This window comes from Nanorana parkeri, unplaced genomic scaffold, assembly GCF_000935625.1.
Source record: "Nanorana parkeri isolate BGI_ZX_2015 unplaced genomic scaffold, ASM93562v1 scaffold452, whole genome shotgun sequence".
In the NCBI taxonomy this organism is placed as follows: Eukaryota; Metazoa; Chordata; class Amphibia; order Anura; family Dicroglossidae; genus Nanorana; species Nanorana parkeri.
This window is the reverse complement of record NW_017306720.1, coordinates 176,041-198,649: the sequence shown is the minus strand read 5'-3', so window position 1 is coordinate 198,649 and position 22,609 is coordinate 176,041. Positions and strand designations below refer to the sequence as shown.

The 22,609-nt window shown below is 40.7% G+C and overlaps 1 protein-coding gene across 1 annotated transcript in view; it reads right to left on the bottom strand.

The window, feature by feature from the left end:
- Nucleotides 1-4,423: 4,423 nt before the first annotated feature.
- Nucleotides 4,424-22,609, bottom strand: part of PAK2 (p21 (RAC1) activated kinase 2) — a 51,780-nt gene continuing 33,594 nt past the window's right edge. The window contains exons 5-15 of the mRNA XM_018560373.1: nucleotides 22,235-22,269; nucleotides 22,035-22,130; nucleotides 20,188-20,314; nucleotides 13,800-13,863; nucleotides 11,011-11,059; nucleotides 10,417-10,529; nucleotides 9,928-10,045; nucleotides 9,420-9,519; nucleotides 8,628-8,824; nucleotides 5,546-5,683; nucleotides 4,424-4,780 (exon numbers count right to left, since the gene is read on the bottom strand). Of these exons, the coding sequence (XP_018415875.1) occupies nucleotides 4,694-4,780; nucleotides 5,546-5,683; nucleotides 8,628-8,824; nucleotides 9,420-9,519; nucleotides 9,928-10,045; nucleotides 10,417-10,529; nucleotides 11,011-11,059; nucleotides 13,800-13,863; nucleotides 20,188-20,314; nucleotides 22,035-22,130; nucleotides 22,235-22,269 (1,124 nt within the window). The 3' untranslated portion in view covers nucleotides 4,424-4,693. The remainder of the gene's footprint in view (nucleotides 4,781-5,545; nucleotides 5,684-8,627; nucleotides 8,825-9,419; nucleotides 9,520-9,927; nucleotides 10,046-10,416; nucleotides 10,530-11,010; nucleotides 11,060-13,799; nucleotides 13,864-20,187; nucleotides 20,315-22,034; nucleotides 22,131-22,234; nucleotides 22,270-22,609) is intronic.

The window sequence follows — 22,609 nt, the reverse complement described above, 5'->3', positions numbered from 1 at the left end:
GCTGGTGACTGAATTTTGCATTTGGACACAGAAGTTTGTTCTCCACCTTAACTGCAACGGCTCTTTCAAGTGTCCATTATACCTTAATGGAAACTTGCAAAAGTTGCTTGTTGGCATGAAAAATCAGATGTGCCTACACAATGCACAAATAGCTCCAGCATTCCATAAATGTAAGAATTGCATTTTCATGGTAACATCTATTTCTCACAGGGTGCAACAGACACTTCAAAGACTTGTAAAGGCATAAAGAAACAAAACAAATATTTAAAAAGTTGACTATTAGGCTACGCCATGAGGGCTAAGTTTTTACCCACTTATTGTCAATCTCTTAACAGCAATACACAGCGTGTGCTGCAAATGAAGTAACAAGTGGTTAAAGTAAACCTGCCATGAAAGAAATGCTGCAGCTGCCACTGTTGTCCTGAAAATGCCAGTTGCCTTGGCTGTTAGGATAACCCTCTGGCTTTAACACTAAAGTACAGTATACGGTGGTTGAGTTTCAAATCGATTTTTCATTCATAATTCCTTCAGTGTAAACCCTACTTAACTCACAAGCTCGGGAGGTGTATGCAAATCAGGAACATCATAAGCCCTAACCTGCATACTTATTTTGTGTCAATGACAAAGTAGAGGAATTGTTGCATAACCAATGCAGCCAGATAATGAACATATGCAAAATGAACATATGCAAAACATGGTCAGAAATTGCACCTCCATGTTTCTTTAGCTTAAAAAGCCAGATGTGGCAGAAAGGTAGGAGTTGTATTTCATTCTGCAATTAAGCGATAGGAGCTCTGTGAATGGGGGTTTTATCTTAATTTTCTATGAATAAACCTAAATTAACCAGCCAAGATCAAGATTTGTGTTTGGCTGCGAGAAGTTGGAGCAAATCTCTGACATTGAAGTAGCTGCAGGAATCCTGACAAGGGTATGGTAGTTGCAGTCACAGCCAGTAGGGGGTAGCAGAGCAGCTTTAACAATGACTGACAGCATGCTGCTGGTTCCAAAGGACTAGCAGCATTCTAATAGTATTCAGCAAGTGTTAATAAATGTTGTTACAGAGCCAATGTTACTATTCTTTTCACACAGTTTAAACTACGCCATTTTTCTAAATCCTTGAACACAAAAAATATATATATATATATATTCAAAATGAAAATACATCCCTTCATGTCTTGAATGTTAAGGGTCAGGGTTTTGTCAGCTCAAAGAAACTGTATACTCAAAATGCCCTATGATGGTTAATGCATTCTCCTACAAAACTCACTAAGGACATGTAACATTCACTTATTCATCTGTAAGTCCTAGCTATTTACATGCATTTCAAAGCATTACATTTTATGCGGAAAGTTATTACAGCTGTCTTCACACTTAACTCGGATACAGTATGATTCGTCAATTGTGGCTTCTTCTAAATACTAAGCAGTAGCCACACACTAACAAATATAGCATCTTAATACAACAACTGGTGCTTGACAGATTCAGAGAGGCCTTCAGATATTTCATCTTACATTTTAAACGAGACCTGCGATTTTTAGGACAATTTCATATTTAGATCAACAACAACAAAAAAAAGCCAAACGACAGCGGATCCTTTACGAACATTGAGCATTAATGACGGCCGGAAAAACAGAAATGCAAAAAGAAATCAACATTTAATCATACACATCTGACAGGAACCTTTGCATAGTATGAAAACAAATATGCAATGATAGCCCTGGATTCCCACTCATGAGCACCATGGTGAATATTTTTCATAAGGTAGGTATTTGCTTCATGTTGACCCTTAAACAATCTGTACTGACAAAACATGGGCAATCTATGTACATTTAGAAGGGTCGGTCTGGAGTCCTTGACCCGCCTCCTATTACCATCTTATTACATTTTCTATTAAACTAAGTAACTTGACTCCTCCCACACCGATCTAGACTCATTATATTTCTGGGTTTCTGGGATACACGTACAGCCAGAGGGTGTCTCATGTCAACTTTAGATGGTCTTGGCCTCTAATGTGTGTGTGATGAGCACATGGAGTATTGGCAGCCATTTTCATTAGAATGCATCCCATGACTTGAGTAGACATTATGCAATCAATTGATTTAAGAATAGGCAATGCCCTAGTTCAGCTCACTTCGTGCCTCACTAACATGTCTTTGCCAGACCCCATATTAAAAGGAGATAATCAATTCATCTCACAAAAAAGCTACCTATGGTATGTAAAAATGTCAGCTACACTTTAAACCAAAGTTTACCAAGACCTTAAGTGAACATTATGCAAATAACAATTGTGTGCTGGTACTTCTAGCATCAGATTTTAACAGTATGGTGTAGGAAGGCCAAAGAAAGATGTCTTTTAATAGGTTATCACACTGCTTTCCACCCTATAGAAAATCGAAGTGGTTTGTAACAATAAATACTTACTGTAAGTTAAATACTGTGGATACTTATATAGGTTTAGTACACATTGCAGTAGGAGGCAAATGCTTCCATGTCTGCGTACCTTAGCTGCTGGATGGAATACAGAATTCCCAATAACCTATATGGAAAAATCAGGTATATGCACTCACTGCTATGTTTTCAACTGGCAATGGACACTAATGATGCTTGTTCTTTGAAGCTGTGCTTACTATATAGTGACCGAGGATACCATGAGACCAGTTAAAGCCAACAGCTGTAAATATAGGTTGCTATACTAGATGGAGATAATCTCCTCAGCATCAAGGTGCAAAAAGCCTAAAAGAGACAGTGGTCATGTAATAGTCCATTGCACATCACCAACCAAGAATGCATTGGACATGCTATAAAATTAAAGCATCCATGAATCATACAAGAAAAAAAAAAAAAGGCAAAAGATGCAGAAAGTAGCAGCAGTTAGAAGTTATAGTAGACCATGCAAAAATCTAGTAACAAAATATCTTTAGGAAAACAAGTCAGTGTCTTAGCAGCAGGGAAAAAAAATCAAAGGACATAGAAGTACAATGTCACTGCAGTAGCTGATGTTCTATAGCCAGCAGGACAAATCCCATAAGGCTGGTAACCATTGCTCATAGAAAATGATGGCTTGTTGTCAATGGAAGAAACATTCCCCATCTCCTTAAAATGCTTGCTGGTTCTCCAATGTGACAGGTTTACGAGTTTGACTCTAAAACTTGTCCAATTACATGATGAAGCTTTTCAGCAACTAACAAGGCAACTTTCCAAATAAAGGCAAGCTCTTACTATTGCTCAAATGTTGACTCTTGATTTTTGTCTTTCAATCTTGATATGGACACCTCTCTCATGAAATGTCTACAGGCCTACATCTAGCCTCCTGCACAATTCACAACAGGTAAAATCAAAGCACTTTGAAGGCAAGGAAATTGTTAAGGACCAGGATAAAAAAAAAAAAAAGTGAGGCCATTCAGCAATTTACAAAAATTCCCTTTTGTCCAGTGAAAAACAAACAAACATAGAACCCCCTTTTGACCAACTCAAGCCCTTTAAGAAATTTTTTTAGTAACTGAAGTTATGACTTGGATCATCTGGCGCTTGTCTGACTCAAAGACAAAAAATTGCACTATCAGCATCATATGTAGTAACATATAATGAAGCAAATACTGACCTTTACCTACTTGCCGAACATAAGTGAATTTTTTCTTTAACCAAGATCAGCTTCTGCAAGTACTCAAGTACTACCTAATTACTCACGTACAGAAATACTGGTGGTTTAAGATTCCCAGACATTTCTCCTAGGCACTTGTTTGCGTATTATTTTAGCCAAACACTAAAAATGTATAAATTGACCAATTATTACTTATAAAAAGAAAATACAGATGTTGCATAGTAACTAACTTTGGCACTACTTCCCTTGACGTGATGCTGTGTGGAGCCTGAAAAAAAATGCATGCAAATTACTTTTCTTTAGTAAATACACAGGACACCCCCTGTGTATAATGTTAAGAGCACTTGAGTTACATTTAAGAGTCCATGTTATTAACAATAGGGCCATCAATGTGTGGAAGAAGGTAGGTAGGTCTTGAAATGGCATGGCACGAGTCATAAGAAATGTCTTTACTTCCCCACCTTCCTTAGCCCTTTCCTTATATTTGAACAGACATGAGACAAGACATTTTCATGTCTTCCCTACCACAGGCCACAGCAGTATACAGCTGTGGCAGGGAAGAGGTTGAACAACGTGGTGGCAGAATAGCTGTCCTCAGCTTTAGGTAACAGATGTCCCTGATCCAGACACAGAGACAGAAAGAGGAATATAAAGAGCCAGCAAAGAGAAAGAAAAGCTCTGACACTGGCATGAGTTATTCAAGTATCAAGAAAAGGCCAGAAAACAGGAGCGGAAGTCCTCAGAGGAGAGAGCAGACATATAAAGTAAAGTAATTCCCACAATGCAGTCGTAACCCCTGAAAACACAAGGGGTTGTAAAGGCCACGGACAGAAATCAGTTTTATTTGTTTCTTCCAGGAAGAAAAATCCACATTACGGGGGCTCCATTTCATTTTTTGTTTTCTCAGTACTTTCATTTCCACAGCAAGTAGACAATATATGAAGCTCTGATTTCTGTTCTCTTCACAGGAAGCCACTGGTATTACCCATGTTCCTCTCAGCAATGTGTGAGCAGAGCTGGAGTGGTCCTTGCAAAATTGTTAAGTTGGTTAAGAGGAAAAAGGGCGAGAAAGAGGAAGGTCTTGATTGGATGTTAGCGGTTGCCTTTCATGGCGTCTTTTGCAGCCAGGATAAGAGGTGTGAGGCTGGACAGTGGCTTGGCAAGTTTCAAGAATGGGTGCTTTAACAACAAAGGGAATAATAAAAAAAGTGAATTGTTTAAAATTTTCTTCTTGCCTACAGACAAAGAATAGCACAGAACTGTTCATTTCAGATATACTTTTAGAAAAATAGAATAGTACTTCTGAACAGGATGGTACAATAAACACAGGTTTAGATAATGCTATCAATTAGCAGGTGGGCCCATTTTTCAGAGTGCCAAATCCAGGACAGAATATTGGCCACTCTACCATTGCATATAAACGTGTTAAAGTTTTAGGGCCGGCTGACACCATTTACCGCGCTGGAACGCACTGTACTTAACTCCCCCCTGCGTTTTGGGGCAGGAGGGGGCGTGGCAGTGCAGTTAAGTTAATGACCCCCCACCCCCTCCTCCGCAGTGCAATCACAAAAAACAGCGCAATCAGTATTTTTTTGCAATTGCACCGGACCGGAACGCAGGCATTGTTGTGCCACACGTTCCGGTGCGGGTGATCGTACTGCGGGCGGGATTGGGTGGTGAATGGAGTGTGGCTGCAGGGCCATTGACTTCAATGCACCGCCATGTCCCCTCCCGCCCCAGAATGCGTGGAGGGGGGGGGTTTAGCATGCGATACAGTGCATTCCAGCAGCTAACCGCACTGGAGCACATTTTAATTGGTATGAACAAGCCCTTTGTGCTTGTATTTTGTGATTTCAACAGCTTTATTATTAAAATAAAATTTTCCCTTTAATCAAAGCAGAGTTACTTCTTGCTGTCCTCTATACAAGCAGATGGTGTGCTCACCTGTAGGAGCTCTCTAGCTGAGCCTCTCTTCTCCACATCCATCTCCAAAGAGCGGTTCAGAAAGTCTCGGAAGATTGGAGACAGCTTTTCAGGATTCTGCAGCTCTGGGGTGCCATTAGTGGCAATCAAATACAAAGCCTAAGTGGAGAAACAAAACTCTGTAAGGCATGCTGCCAACGACTATTTCCTAACTTTGTCATTATATTACTTAATGAGACGTAAGTTGAACTGCCAGGATAACAAATTGTCTCAGCAAGACACAATTTTATAAAAATAAATAATCATCTCGGTAGGATATGAGGCCACAAGCAGTGAAATATCAACGGTGGAAGTCTTCCACTAATTCTAGGTAGATATAGTGAGGTTGATTTACGGTCCATTCACACCAATTGCGGTGTGTTCTAGAGCGGTAGCTGCTGGAACGCACAGCAATTGCTCACTAAACTCCCTCCTTCGTTCTTTCCTTCCGGGATGGGGCGTGGCGGTGCATTGAAGTCAATGGCACCGCTTCCACCCAACCACCCCCCCCCCCCCCGCCCACAGGGTGATCGGACGTGTGGCAAAACATTGCCTGCGTTCCGTTCCACTGCGAACACAAACAAATGCTGCATGCTCTATATTTTGCGCTCGCAGTGGAACAGAACTCAAGCAATGTTTACCTACGCGTCCGGTCGCACTGCAGGCGCAGGGCACGTGGCTGTGGTGCCATTGACTTCAATGCACTGCCACGCCCCCTCCCGCCCCAGAACGAAGGGGGAAGTTTAGTTTGCGATGACCGAATAGTTCAAGCACGACCTTAAGGGCGGATTCCGCACGTTCCGGCTATGGTAATAGCCGCAACCGTGTGGAATCCGCACGTATGTTAACGCTTGCACGGTTTTCCGTGTGAAAAAATGCACAGAAAATGCTACCGCTGTGTGTGAATGGAGCCTAAGATGGAGGACGAGCAGTGTATGAGCTACTCCTACTGAATCACATTACAGCCGAGTAAATGTCTCTCTTTCAATTCTATTTGATCCCCACAGCTCAGGCGATGCTTTCACAAACTTCAGAAACATTTAAATCTAATCATGAGATTTTAGTTGGGTAGTTGTAGTAGGATATATTAGTTGGGCATATGTTCTTAGCTTGTATAACCATTGCTCCTTTATTGTATCCATTTAAAAAAAGCAAACTGTCTGTCCATTATCCATAAAGTCTCAATAAGTATCACATCAACTATTTTATACAGAAACTAAGATAAAGGCAGGCAAGTTGGAGTCTACAATTGTTTTGAATCTAGCAGTGCATTGTCAAGACTCAAGGACTAAACAGCAATTGGTGCAAAATGTACACAGAGGATGAGACAGGGAGGTAGGAGCTGTACTCAATGTACAATAGCATGAGTATGATACTTATTGAGCTTTTATTCATTATGTACAAACACAATGGACTTTAAAATTGATTCAGTAACGCAGTCATCTTCGGGTGATGAAATTGCTCTTATTTTTTCTATGTAACTTTGTAACTGTTTACTTGTTAAATTTTATCTAGGCAACTGAATCCTGTGAAGATTGTGCATCCCCCAATATGTGTTGGTGTACCTATTGGCACACTTTGTCAACTTTTTAAAATACTGTATTAAACTGGAATCTGTTTACAGTGAATGCTCTGAACAGAAAAATGATCCAGTAAAGGAATAATATTGTACATACAAGCAAAGGATGTGTACTATGCCATCTTGTGAACCAAGCTAATCTGACACGCTGTACAATACTGGCAATGCAACACAGAGAGATTACCACAATGAGGAGAGAGCAAAGTGATAACCTGATCATTATAGTGATGCTCTTCATTGCAATAGGTCCATACTGTACTGAGGACAGCATGGCAGAATATATCTTGAGCACAAGCTCCCTGCCCCTAAAATTCTAAAACCTGCACGGAGGTTGGTGACCAAGCTGTAGAGAAGGGGTGGGCAAACTCCGGCCCTCCAGCTGTGGTGCAACTACAAATTCCATTAGGCACTGCAAAACTGACAGACACGACTCCCACAGGTAGAGACATGGCGGATTTGTAGTTTCACCACAGCTGGAGGTTTGCCTACCCCTACTGTAGACCTTTGCCAGACAGGATAAATAAGGAACAGAATTAGAAATCTTTTTGCAAATATAACAGTTCAAACTTTCAAATTATGCAGCGCCCGCAACATATAACGTGTTAATATCATAAACCATGAAATCCCCCAGGGGCGGGCCTAACTACAGGCCATACCGAACACAGGACTCCGTTCCTAGGCTGTGTGTATTGGTCGAACAAAATTTTAAATGTCCGTGATTGTTCGTTTTAAACTTGATTTTTAATAAAGCCTCTGTGTTGAAAAACATTACACAATGAAAGGCTTCTTTCTTCCATAAACGTGGAGACACATCCTTTATTGAAGACCATAGCGAGACTGTGGATCGATGCTGCGGTCCTGAGAGCTTCTGTCTGAGCGTTTCCGGCTGCTTACCACAACAACTACCTCACGGTGAGTGCACCTTTTGAGGGGATATATGTGGTATTAACCCCTATCCCCAACATAGTTCACGGAACTTCTTTTGAACACCTTTTTTTAAATATTTTTTCGAATACTTTTTGAACAGTCCTCTTTGGATTTGACACATCACATCATTCAACAATTATACGGTGGTTGTCACTAACAATTGGTTCACATACCCTGTGGGATCAATGATCCAGGGCCAATGATGATTTCATTCATGTGTGCATTATACGATTATAGTTTATACATTTGAGTCACATATATTTATTTGATTTCATGGTTTATGATATTAACACGTTATATGTTGCGGGCGCTGCATAATTTGAAAGTTTAATATTTTGACCTAACGGTCGTTTTGCTGCAGCCTTCAAATTAAATTTGCACTTTTAGCACTTATACATCTTTATAGATCCAGCGCAGAATCATTAAAATCTATATAAATATAACAGTTCGTATTTGTGTCTTTTAATTGTGTAGTTAGCAGATTTCATGGATTTCAGGTTAAGGAAATAAGCAAAAGACAAATTCATGCACCCCACAATATGGCCACGGATAACTTACTCTTAGAGGGTTCTCATTGAGGTAAGGTGGTTCTCCTTCCACCATTTCAATAGCCATGATACCAAGGGACCAGATGTCGACTTTAGGTCCATATGCTTTCCTGGTAACCACCTCTGGTGCCATCCAATATGGTGTTCCCACCATAGTGCTGCGCTTGGTTTGGTCTGGGGTAATCTGAGCACAGAAGCCAAAGTCAGCTAAAAGAAAAAAAGAAAAGCAGTGAGTATAATTGTTGCATAGTGAATAGGTTTATGGAGCAAAATCAGAGGGGAAAGGTAATTGCATGTATACGCCAAGTGAATTGTATTAAGACTTATCTAAATGATGCTAATTTAAGCCTATTTGCTAGAAAACAAATCTATGTGAAAATGACAGAGTGACCAACTATAGTTTGTAAATATCACTGGCCTATCATTTTTCTATATATATATATATATTTCTACTGACACTGCCTCCTCTACTAGAATCCTCAAAGTAATACATACAAGACTCAGACTCTGACAAGAGTAGACCTCTCCACGGTACTGCATAGCACTAAACATCTGATGGGGGATTGAATCCAGCTGGATGGAGGTATGAACACATCTAACCCGTTGACTATCAGTATTATCATCTAGACAGGATGCCGCACTGGCGCATCATGCATTGCTTTATATCTGATAAATATATTTTCTGTCTAGAAATCTAGACAAGTCCATAAATGCAAAATAATGTTAAAAATATGAATGTGGATATTATTAACACTGCAATACAATATAACTATGCCTTATATGTGAAAAAGAAGAAACTAACTCAGCTTGACAGAGCCATCCATTCCCAAAAGAACATTATCACTCTTGATGTCCCTATGAATGACCTGGTTGGCATGTAAGAACTCCAGCGCTTGCAAACACTAAAATCAAAACAGAAAAAAAAATGTATTAAGAAAAAATACTATAACCACTGAATACAGGATAACGTGAATAGTCACACATGATGTAAACATCTCTAGCCAAAATCTTTATGTGCTCAGGATCTGTTCCTATTGACATAGGCAAGGCCTAGAGAACAACATTTTAAACATTCACAATAGTGTTTTTAATAGGATAAAACATGGGCAAAAGTGCTGCAAAGATCCACAAATTTTACTAAATTTTTAAAAAGGTAGCAACAGCGCGGAAATACCTGAAGGCCCTATTTTAGTCTAAGAATTTAAGAATAAATGTGAAGATTCTTGAGTTAGTCAAACAGTGAGTGTTTCTCAGCCCTAAAATACAGCTTGTCACTTTCTTTTTATACACATACTGGATGCAGCACTCACCTCTCTACATACAGCAGCTATTTGTGCTTCATCCATGCAGGTCTCTGTTACCACATCTGTGAGAGAACCACCAGCCAGATATTCCATAACAACAAACAGCTCGTCTCCAACTAGAAAACTGCAAAAGAAAATTGTCACAGAGAGCAAGGTGCATGCAAGTCTTTTCATATGCTGTATACCTAAACATATCTCCAAATGCATTTTCCTGTGACTGTTTCACTAGATCACTTTGCGGCTACACACACACACACACACACACACACACACTTTAAAATGTGCATTTTAATTGCAGAACTCTGGTAAATGCAATTTGTACTAAAAATGTTCCTTCCTACAGTAAAACTGTTGCATTTACCAAACAGATTTCTCTTGTCATTAAAAATGCATTTAAGTATAAAGAATGTTGGATGTACATTATTATATTCCCAATCACTGTACATAAGACCCCACGGTGATTAGCAAGCATGTAAATGTATACTGTCTTCATACCTGTCCAGGAAGTTTACAATATTTGGGTTCTTCAGCTCTTTCATAACAAGAATCTCATTTATGATAAGCTCTTTCTTGGGCTGTTTCTGCAGATTAATCTGTTTAATTGCAACCTGTAATAAGAAGAAAGTATGAATAATGCTAGATATTTATAGTGTGAGACATATCAAACTTGCCCACAACTTTTCTAGCATAAAATGTGCAAGTAAAACTGCCAAGTGGTTGTTCTAATTACCAAATTTGGTATTTCACAAAACAAAAAAAAGAGAAAAAAAAAAAAAAAGGAGCAGATAAGAATTTTTACTGTTCGTTCTGCAGTCAGCAAGGGGAATGTAATGCAATCCATAATTTAAACTGTAAATGTAACCCACAAAATATTTTTGTCATTCGAATGTGTGAGTCATTTTTGTACAACGATATTTTAGTGAATACCATTTATTGAATAAGGAAGTGAAATCAGTAATGATCATCTGCATAGCCCAGTAACCTTTGGTACTGATAATACATCCCATTTCCATGGCTTAGGACAATAGTATAATTACCCATTAACCAAAACAGACTTTTATAATAATGAAGAGGAAATGTGAGCCTTACCTCCTGTCCAGTGGCTACATCAATAGCAGTAAAGACAGTCCCCGAGGCACTGTGAAAAGAATCCAGAATCATTAGATGGAGCCAGACATGAACTACTAGTGTATTAAAAAGACTAAATGATGGGAAGATCATTTTCCCTACAAAACACTTAAAGCAGCACGAGACAAACACCAATGTTAAATAGGCAAAAGTACTGTTGTGATCATTAGCACAGTGCTAATCTGTTTGCTCTGGGAAATGCTGCACACATAAGACTTGTATAAGCACTGCTTATCTATATTTAAAACTGTACAAATGTAGTAAAAGAATGCATATGCAATACATATAGCACAATAGAAATATTACCTAGGGTCTATAGAGCAAATAGTTTGCAGTACTTACTCATGTACAGCTTAACATGTGACATCTAATAGTAAAAGCGTCAATGGGCTTTTGTTCAATTCAGAACTTATTTTCCCATACAAGTCTATGACAATGTTAAAGTAGTTGAAGCAGGAAAAATACAGGTCAGCCTGCAACAAATTCTGAATGATCTCATGAAGTGTCAAAACAGATTTAAAAAGCACACTGCAGTTGCTCATCGAAAGTTCGAAGCCACTGGCTCTATGGCTGCTTAAAGTGACACTAATCTTTAAATCTTAAATACATTCAAGTACCTTAAAAGAGAACTATGGGGTACGTGTTTTTCCCCATAGTTCTGTTAAGGGTCACGGGAGGACATATACTAGCGTCCTCCCGTGACCCAAAGCTCAGTATATGAGCTGCAGCTCACATGCAACAATGCTGTCGAGATCCACCCAGCTGCGTGAGTGACAGTTTGCGCTGCCCTAGATGGCTGCGTGAGTGGGCCCTAGATGGACCTTGGGTAATAGTTCTATTGTGCTATATGCAGAGCCAGCTGTACCCACCCCTCCTCCAGTCAGCGCTGACTGACAGTCACGGCTCTCTGCAGGGAGATGATTGAGAAGTGAGCGAGCAACAGTATGTGTTCGCCCACTTCCCGATCTATTGAGCCGACGTGTGACAGTTTCATTGTCGCATGTCGGCTCGAACTACAAGTTCCCCCTATTTGTGTATCACTCGGCTGTAGATCCTCTCTGAATTTTTGCTGACACTGTCCTTCCTTCTGGAGGGTGGCTACTTTTGTTCCCCACGGTCCCTGTGTGTTGTAAAGCAGCCACCACTCCAAGCTCACTCCTGTGATGGACTACAATCTCACATTCAGTTTACCGATTCGTATTGGATTGTAGTCCATCACAGGAGTGATAAATGGTTATAAATATGCAGCGCTATGGGTCTAATAAATAACTTATTCAATATATCTAGTTAAAAAATATTGGTTGAATTAATATCCTCAAACCCCATATAAAACACACTTAATCAAAATTGTGCCATTTGAGGAGGTGTTGATGTGTGTCACAAACACGAGTTTCTGGAAATAATTATCAAACAGTCCTGTGGATTCCTTTATACACACGGTGGATAGAACAGTGGATATTTTCACATATATGATTTTGGACTGATCACTTTGGATATATTATAAGGTTTATGGACTTTTAGAAATCTACATCCATTTTTCTATGAGGATTTTTTGCACTTATATCTTAATATTCGATCTTTATATATATCAATGCACTATTTTGCGCTTTGTGCACAATTCCTTTAATTGGAGGCATTCATATGGTGTTTGAGGATATTTATTCAACCAATAATTTTAAACTAGATATATTGAATAAGTTATTTATTGGACCCATAGCACTGCATATTTATAACCATTTATCATCTGGACCCTGGTGTCTATAGTGCAGCAGCTGTAAAATCATTAGTTTTCTAAAGTTCACCCACAAGCGCAGATTTGACAACAATTTTCATCACAGGAGTGAGCTTGGAGTGGTGGCTACTTTACAACACACACAGGAACCATGGGGAACAAAAGTAGCCCCCCTCCAGAAGGAAGGACAGTGTCAGCACCAATTCAGAGATGATTTGAGGATATACAGCCGAGTGATACACAAATAAGATACATTTGTTAATAGTTAAGGAACTTGAATTCATTTTTAAGATTTAAATCCTGAGTTTAGGGTTACTTTAAGTTTCTGTTTATTGTGTTTCATTTTTATTCCCTTAAGAGCCATAGCTTTTCAGGGAAGCGGAAATTTAATATAAAAAGGTCATTCTACTCTTGGATTAGTTAACATGTTACTCACAAAGTACATCCCTACTCTACAACTAGGTGCAGACTGACAAAACTTGCATAAAAAGTTTACATTCTGTAACCCTTTACATAAACAGGTTTGTACGTCAGGTTTGCTCAGCTGCCGATAAAAACCATATGCACACACACAAAAAAAAAAAAGAATTCTGCTGTAGCTGCACAACTGACATGGTTGTACTGTATGTGAACCCATGTACCAATACTACTTGCTCTGCATGTGTGCACTTGAGAATAGCTTATTGAAGCAAAGGGAACAGGAAAGCAGAAACTTACAGCAAATGAGATTTGTAACTGTGTAATTACAGAACTAAAGAGGTTTACATAACCCAGAGATGATCTGAACATAGAAATGAAGTGTGGTCTGTAATAATAAAGAGCTACATCATGAAATCTTCTACAAGATATAACAATCTTAAAACGAAACAAAACAGAACACCCTTTTACACAAGCTAGCCCAAATAGGATTTTGAAAATAACAATGGGACTTCAGAAGTAAAAAGCATGGTTCACATACAACAACTTTTATTATATTGAACACATTACCATTCATTTAAAATTAACAAGTGAAGCTTACCCTTGCCCTATCTTTTCAAATCGGGTGTACTTCTTCTTAGGATCTCCTATGCTCACTATAGTTCCTGTAGAGAAATATATTACACTTGTTAAAAGATACTGCTTGGCTTCTCGCTGTGGCTGAGATTACAGACTTCGCATTAGAACAGAAAATATATTCAGTAGTGCTAGACAAATTCCTGAAGCACAGGAGCCACAATGAGCTGCTCCTGTACGTATGCAGATCTGTATCTGCCTCATATTTAAAATATATAGCCTCATAATACAAGAAAGAAAGAACCAGAATTACATTTGTTTGTTGTGGCATTGTGCACTTTTACGTATTCACATTATGTGTGGAAGGTGATAAGCTAAAGGTAAAACATTTTTGTCATTTAAAATGAAGTGTATATATAGCAATACATTAGTTTTGGATAGAGAAGGGTTACAATTTCCCTCTATCTCTGGGTCAGGAAGTAAACAGGAAGTTAGAGGAAATCACCCATAGTGAGGAGAACCCCCATTTTAGACAGTTGTCCCTGGAACAATGAGACAGAGGGGAGGAAATCTAAGAAAAGGATTTTAAAGTAAAAAACTCCTAAATTTCTTAATTGTTTAAGGGATAAAGGAAATCCATGGACACGTGAGACATTTAAAAGCAGTCCAACTGAGGGGTAGTTAGCGCAGCAAAGAGCACGCCAAGAGGTACACAAAAAAGCCATCGAAGAAAAGCGGACGACTTAAAGATCAAAGGGCGGCATAAAAGGACCCTATGTCCCAAAAAGGCATTCGCTGAGCCCTGAACATGCACCTGGTAGAACTTAGAGAATGTGTGAACACAGGACCAGATGGCAGAATTGTAAACCTGGGGAACAGATGCCTGACGCTGAAAAGCCAAAGAGGCACTTACTGGCCTAGTAGAGTGCACACCAAAAGAAAAAGTGGAACATTTTCCTTTAACCTGTAGGGTCAAATTATAACAGGGGTGTGGAATTCCTATTGCCCGACACATGCAGTTTCGGGCGCCGGGCGAGTAGTTTTTAAGTACATTTAGCCCGGCTCCGGACAAGCAGAGCTGAATGTACATTGTGGAGCCGCCAACACTCGTTTACTACAAGTGGCCTGATCAGACCACTTGTATTAATTTGAGCAGCGGCGATAGTTTCTGCCCGCCCCCCCCGCCGTAGTTTTCGGGGTCGTCCGCTCTCCCGGGGGACCCCAAAAAACTAAGGCACAATGGCTCAGCTATAGAGCCCGTAGAGCAGACGAAAAACGTCTGCTCTACGGGCTCTCCGTGTGTTCTCAGAGACCGTAAGCGCCACCTGTCTCGGCTGCCAGGAACTACACAGAACTTCTGTTCTGTGTTGGAGGGCAGGTTCCATAAAGAGAACCTGTCACCTCCAAACTATCACATAAGGGATTTTAATCTCCTATGTAATAGGAAGAACATTAAGGGGAAAAAGTAAATAAATAAAAAGTTAAAGAAAAGTTAAAAAAAATATATAAATATAAAATATAAAGACCTAAAAAATGACAAAGTAAAAAATAAAAATGACAAAGTAAAAAAAAATAAAACCCTGCTGCCCCCACCATCTGCATGCAAATAAACGCATGCGTAGGACATTCTGCATGTGCTTTGAGATTGCAGCCGCCATTCCATGGTGGTAGCCAGAATTCTCTTACACACACACAATGTGCATTAAAGGGTAAGTTCATTTCCCCAGGTAATATGGGAAAATAAAAAATTACCCGATGAAATCTGGCCCTGTCTCTCCCAAACCGCCACCCCCCTGGCTATACTTACCTTTCGGCGAACAATCCCTCCCCTCCGCCAGTATGGGTGTACTATCTGTCCCCCGTACTGCTGTCCAGTGCAGTCCTCCCCTATGCATTTTAAATTTCGCTTGCAAATTGCAAGCACTCATTGGTCAACGTGGTCAGATGACTGAGCTGACCAGTGAGAAGCGCTATTTAGCACAGTTAAATATGTTTTGATTAGGGGTTCACCGATACTAGTATCAGTGCCGATGCCGAGTATTTGGGCGAGTACTCATACTCACCCAAATGCTTCGATACCTTCCCTAATATTGGAACTTACGGCCAGATGAAAATTTCCTCACTGGCAGTGCCGTAGGGGAACATGGAGCCAGCTTCCCCGTGCAATCAGGAAGCTGTGCGGCAAGTAATGACCCGCCTCCTGGTTTTCTGAATGGCCCGGGAAGCCGGCTCCTTGCTGATTGGCTGGAAAGCCGGCTTCCTGGCCAATCAGCATCGAGCCAGTTTCCCGGTCAATTAGGTCATTACTCGCCACCCGGCTTCCTGATTAACCGGGAAGCAGGTTTCCCGGCCAATCGCAATCAAGCAGGCCAAACAACATGGAGCCGGATTCCGTGGCAATCAGGAACCTGGGCGGGATGTCATTACCCGCTGCCCGGCTTCCTGATTACCAGGGAAGCCTGCTCCATGCCAGCGGAAGGACCGGTATTAGAATTCAGTGTCGGCGGGATCCGAAATAAAAAAAATTAAAAAAGAAAAATCGGTACGCGTACTCGATACCGAAAAACCGGTATTGGTGCATCCTTAGTTTTGATTAAAACGATTTTTTGTATTGGGACAAGTAGATTGTCATAAAGGACAAGTAGATTTGGCCCCCGCTTTATCCCTTGGACAAGTAGTTTTTTTTTACATTTCCACACCCCTGTATAACCTAAGCAATCTACAGATGGTGGAATAAGAGGTGGGAAGTCCCATTTGGGGACCTTTAGGGATGATGAAGAGAGTGCCTGTCTAACTAAAGAAAGAGGTAGCTCAGAAATGCACATGAACAACTCTAACCTCAAACAGGCAATGAAAGGAGGTCTCCTTAGGACGTCTGGGAGCAAGACAGAGAGGGAAGAACAAAGTACTGGTAGAAGGAAGAACTCACCTTGGGGAGCAAGGAGGTCTCAGGCCCCAAGATAACCTTATCCTTATGTAGAATAAGGAAAGGTTCCTTACAAGATAAGTTTGCCATCGCAGGTCCCCGATTGGCTCAAAACGTTGTCTTTGGGGGGCCCAACAGAGCCATGTTGAGATTCCACATAGGCACAGGTGTGTTCACAGGAGGAACTATAGAAGTGACACCCTGCACAAAGGCTTTCATCAAGGAATGAGAAGCAAGCAGCCTCTGAAAGAGAATTGCCAAGGCCAAACCTGACCCCCTGATGGTGCTCAAGTCCGGATAATGATCCAGATCGGATCGGAGACAAGCCAGAATATATCCCATGGAGTACTTCCTGGAATGACATCTCCTTGTCTTGCACCATGCAAAATGCACTTTCCATGTGCAATGGTACAGCTTTGAAAGAGGTCATTTTCACTAGATTTTAGGTGCATAGGGATAATAGTCAGATAGGCCCCTATCCCACAGGATCTGGGCTTCAACAGCTATAAAATGCCAGCAACTGTGAAGCAGGATGGCAAACTAGTAATTAAGACAGGTCGTCCAGGCGATCTTGGAAAGCCCAAAGAGTCTGCCAGGAATCTAACAAGCTTCCTGAAGCTGCCCGATGCTTGTTGGGAGATGAGGGGGGAACTTGTAAATCAGTGAAGACTAAACAGATCCCATGGTGTCACCAGAGGATCCACGGCTACCGCCAGAGGATCCTTGCATCTAAAAGACAAACTGGACCAGTTTGTTGTTGAACTTGGATAACAGGGGATCCACATCTAGCAATCAGCAACTACAGAGGCCCCAAAACATATTGGGTGAAGAGGCCATTTTCCAGTGTTCAAAAGAGTCTGCCTGCCAATTGTTCATGCTGGGAATGTGCACAGTGGACAGCAACAGGGAACATAGAATTCTGCCTACTTCAGAACCTGATCGGCTTCTGTTTGTGCTGCCAGACGTCTGGCTTCTCTTTGATGGTTGATGTAGGCAATCACTGTGGTGTTGTCTGACTGGATTCAGGAAGACCAGCAAGGAAGGCGCAATCGGATCGCTCAAAGCTCCAGTATGTTGATCGGCGGACCAAGTCAAGCAGGCATGTCGTCACAAGGATCTTTCAAACCAATGTAAGCAAGGACCTCCCCAACTCCAAGGCTGGATTCATGAGCCACCAGTTCAAAGACAATCTGGTTATGGGGGGGGAAGAGGTGCACAGGCAGATTGAAAGACTGCACTTTCATCTCCCACATGAAGCCAGAATGTTGAGTTGCAATTGAGTGCATTTGACTGCCTCAAAAAGGAGGCTACTATCAATCCATGGATTTTCATACAGAAGCAGAGAGATTTTGGATCATAGAGTCCAAACATGGGAGCAGAGAGTCGTGAGTTTGTCTAGAGGAAAAAAAACAAATAAACCTGGATTGGGCTGTATCTAGAAGGAGGTCCAAATACATACCCCAGATAATAAGTTCCAGCACTGATTTCTAAAAACTGAGGATCCAGCTGACTGGATGGAGAGAGCGAACGGTGCATTGGACTTAGCTAAATCCCGAATGAGCAGACTGTCCTCTCAACAAAAGGTTGGAAAAGGAATGCCCTGAGAACTATGCAGTGCAAATACCTTGGTGCATACTCAAGGAGTAGTGGACAACCGGAAGGGAAGAGAAAATACTGGTAGTGTTTCGTGCCCACAGCAAAATGCAAAAAGTACTAGTGAGTAGGGAAAATGGGGGCATGAAGGTAAGCATCCTTGAGGTCCACAAAGATCCAAAATTCTCAAGGCTGAATGCAGGCAATGACTGACCAGAATGGGGTGTATGCCCCCCAGTTGCCTTGAGAACAATTAACAAGTTTGAGTAAAGCAGCCTGAAACCTTTTCCCATCTGGCATAAGGTTGATGACACATTAAGAAAGACATTGTGCAGATTTGATAAGATGTGGGGTGGAAGTAGAGATTGAGACTCTAAACGTGCAGACTCTGGACACCATGTCCCTTACCCAAGCATCTGAGATGTGCGAGTCCATGTGGTTGCAAAGGTCAGCAGACACCCCTGCTTTTAGAAGTGAAGTGCTTTCAAGAAGTAAATCCAGCAAGCCCCTCATTGTGAGGAGGGCTTGCTGATGGACTTGCAATGCAATTAGTTTCCAGGCCAAGCCTGGACTTGACAGCCTGGGAGGAACAAAAGGAGGTTCTCAGTCTAAAAGGATGGGGGACCTCCCAGAATGGGGTTTCTGCCTCTTTTTCTGGGACCGTAAATGTACTCTTTCCACCACTGAGCTCCTTAATAAAAGGTGCCAAGGGAGGCTCCAAAGAGAAGTTCACCCTAAAAAGAAAAAGTGCAGGCATTTCGTACACTGTCGTTTTGCAGACCAGCATTTTATGGTCCTCGTTTTGTAAAATGGTGATTTTTTTTTTGTGGGTTGTAGACTCTTAAGGGAACCCAGACTGGTGATTTTTTTTAAAATTCAGACGCAGGTTGCTCTAGCATTGGATGTGTATAAAATGCGTAAATAAGCACCAAAAGAGTCTTTGAGCTCTTTAAAAAAGGAGAGGATTATACTCCTCAGCATCCCTAGCAGAATGCACAGACGTGGCCATGGCTGCATCAGACACACTCTTGACTTCGCAGTAAAACAAGAAACTCACTAATAGAAAAATATCTTTAGAAAAAGAAAAAAGTGAAATGTTGATGCTTTTCTCCAGAGAAGAAAAGACGTCCATTTTCCTAGGACACCAGCACAAAACTGATGCAAATTTAAAGTAGGAGAGGTCATCTTGTCTGACCCTTTTTGTGTACCAGTGTCCAATTCTCCTGTAAGCTGCAATATAACCCAATTGTCTGTGCATATGCAGTCTCCATTAATGAGCAGTTGAGAAAAAAAAAAAAAAAAAGTTTTGCCTAGCGATACACTTTAATGTTTTAAAAACCTTTGCTACCATTCTGCTTTGTACTTTATACTATGCATGACATACACCTGACAATTAACACTTTGCTGCAAGTGACATACTCTGGACAACTCCACTGTGCTAGAAGTTAGATACTCCAAACTTCACAATTCTGTATAATGTACACTACACATTTCAAGCTCCACTCTGAATACTGTGTAATACATGCTATACATATAAACATGGTTAATTGTCACATAGAGGTTATTCTACGTTTTTTGTAAAACTGTGCACCCCTTCAATTTGAGTTATTAAAATAAATACAACACAAAGTATGTTCCTCAATGAAAATACACTACAGCTGTTCTTTAAACAGAAAATCACCATGATTTAATTAGCAGAAAAATGCCCTGTTTATTTGGGCAAAGCCATGCATGTATCTGTGCCTCCCACTGCTAGCAAATTCTTCTTCAGTGATACCACCTCCCTGAAATCGGTATGCATCCGAAGCTTCTTGAAATAATTCACATTTGTATACAGCACAAAGATTTAACACTCTCTCCTAAAATATAATTAAGAGAAACATATGTTGCTTACGTAGTCTTTCCATGATCTCTTCATCACTCATTTTCGTTTTCTTTTTCAGTCTGTCTGCACCCTTTGCTGTACTGTCTGCATCACCAGCAGGGGGAGGTATTGGGTCGATTACAGATCGGGTGTATATCTTTTAGTAGGAAAAACATGAAAAATTTAGGTCATAATTAATTTACACATTTCTCAAGTTGTCAAAAGGCATAAAATAATGACGAATTAGAGGGAGTTTGTCAGAGGGCTTCCAGCATATCCCAACTTGTCTAGAGGGTCTCACACTGGTTACGGACACTATAGAAAATACAGCAGAAAGACAGAGAATCCCTCATTCGGTCATTGTAGTGGCTATAGTGAGCTGATGGTAAACTGAAGATGAGTTCCTTTCAGAATACATGAAAATCCTTAAGCAGTTTACGAAACCAGTGGCTAATTAAAATCACCAAGCATTTAAAAATATACGTTTGTTTGGGATTAGCCTTTTTAAATTTTTTTTTAACTGCTTTGTACTTTGAACCTGTGGTCAGGCTGCAGTCAGGCTTTTTAAAGAAACCTTTACAGACCTCTGTAGCTGTAGATACTGTGGAGAAATGCATCTTCAAAAGTTCACAAAAGAGGCTCTGAAATCACATATCCTCTTTAAAACACTTCCTCCCACAGCAGGAACTTGGCAGCCTGCCAGTCTTCAAATGTAAACAAAAACCAGGTACTTTAAGGCTCATGTTAACAGTTCTTATTTTCCAATATCCAACATGGGTTTGTAACAGCATAATCCCATTGAATGAGTAGTACACATGACAGTTCAGGGGCTGCCTTTGACCTTTGTCAAATACTGCGAGTTTGACTAGAATACCCATGAACACGAGCCCTTAAACACGAGTCCCAGCCACTATTTTAAAACGTTGCTGCCAATCAGCAGCTCCCGAGGTTGCCAAGAAGTGTTAAGTCTTGAACGGTCACAGACAAGTAGCATTGAGCACTAAGCACAGGAGCTGCAAAAATTAGGTCCTGGGTTTCCTAAGATTCCACAAATCCCTCAATAGGAGCACACTGGAGAAGCAAAAACGGTTTCCTGCACAGTGTTTACGTCACTACACTTGTGGCATCACTCTATATTGGGAGATATTTTTGTGACTGTATTGCCGATTCTCATTCTCAACATATGAGGTACTATAGCTTATAGGCAGTTATTCTGTTTTACACTGTAAACACTAGGGATGCACCGATACTTGGCATTTTCATGAGAACTACCAGGGTTGCAGAAGTTGCAGCTAGGACCTGGCTCTGGCGCTCTACCACTGTCCTGAAATCATTCGTTTGTATTATTTTAGAAAAAATGTCACATGACAACAAAAATGTATCAGTATTTGTATCTGTAAGTACTTGGACAAGTATCAGTACTTGCACTTGCAAAAATGGTATGGGTGCATCCCTTTATTTATAAAAACAAAATCATACATTTAAAAACAGGGATGCACAAATCCCAGGAGCTCTGTTTGATCCTTACAAATGACAGCTGCCTCCTAACTTTTGAATTTTTCTCTAGTCTAGTCTTGGAGCTGGAAAAGTAGTACTTGGTATCGGTGCATCCCTAGTAAACACAATGGGCCTGATAAACTATACATGGCACTGTACAGGGCATTGTTGGGCAGATATTTGTTAACAGGGGACAGAAACTACAACATTCTTGTGAGGAATCTCAATTTGCAATTTTCCAGGTTTTGTCCGACTATGTTGATTTAGTGTATGCCGAGTGTGCGCCACCAAAAAAAAAAATTAAAAAAAATGCTGGAACAGTTTACTTGGCCCAATAACTGAAGAGAAAATGTCATATTAATGATCAAGATGCCACTCACAGATTTTGTATGTTCAGGGCGAGGAGCAATAATCGGAGGTGCGGCCTCTTCTTCTGAATCTGAATGTCTTGTGGGTTCAGTCCCTTTTGCATTTGGCTAAAGAGAATGGGGTAAGGAGTGCGGTTAGCAAAGTTTTGCTAGAGAGAGAGAATGGGCAGGTTTACCTAACATGCACAATGAAAAAAAAAGGTAATACTTACAGCAGGTGATACACCAGAGGGGAGGCCATCTTTATCTATAGGAAAGACCGGACATTTACACAGTGAAAATTCATATTGGTACAATAGTTGGAACTTTTCAAGGACTGCTAAAATATGAGAGGCATTCATGCAAAGAGTCTGTTAACTAAAAATTCCCAGGGCAATATACAGTAGTCAAATAGTTTAAAGGAGATGTGTGGGGAGAGTAAACTGTACTTGGCCTGCAGCTTAGAGCTGGTGTGGAATACTGCAGCTGTAACATGCCAGGTACAGTATATACTGGGAGCTGAGCAATCATGTAACCGTCAATTACTCAGCTCTTAGACTCTTCTCCCTATAGAGAGCTGTGACTGTCAGTCAATGGCCCCAAAAGGG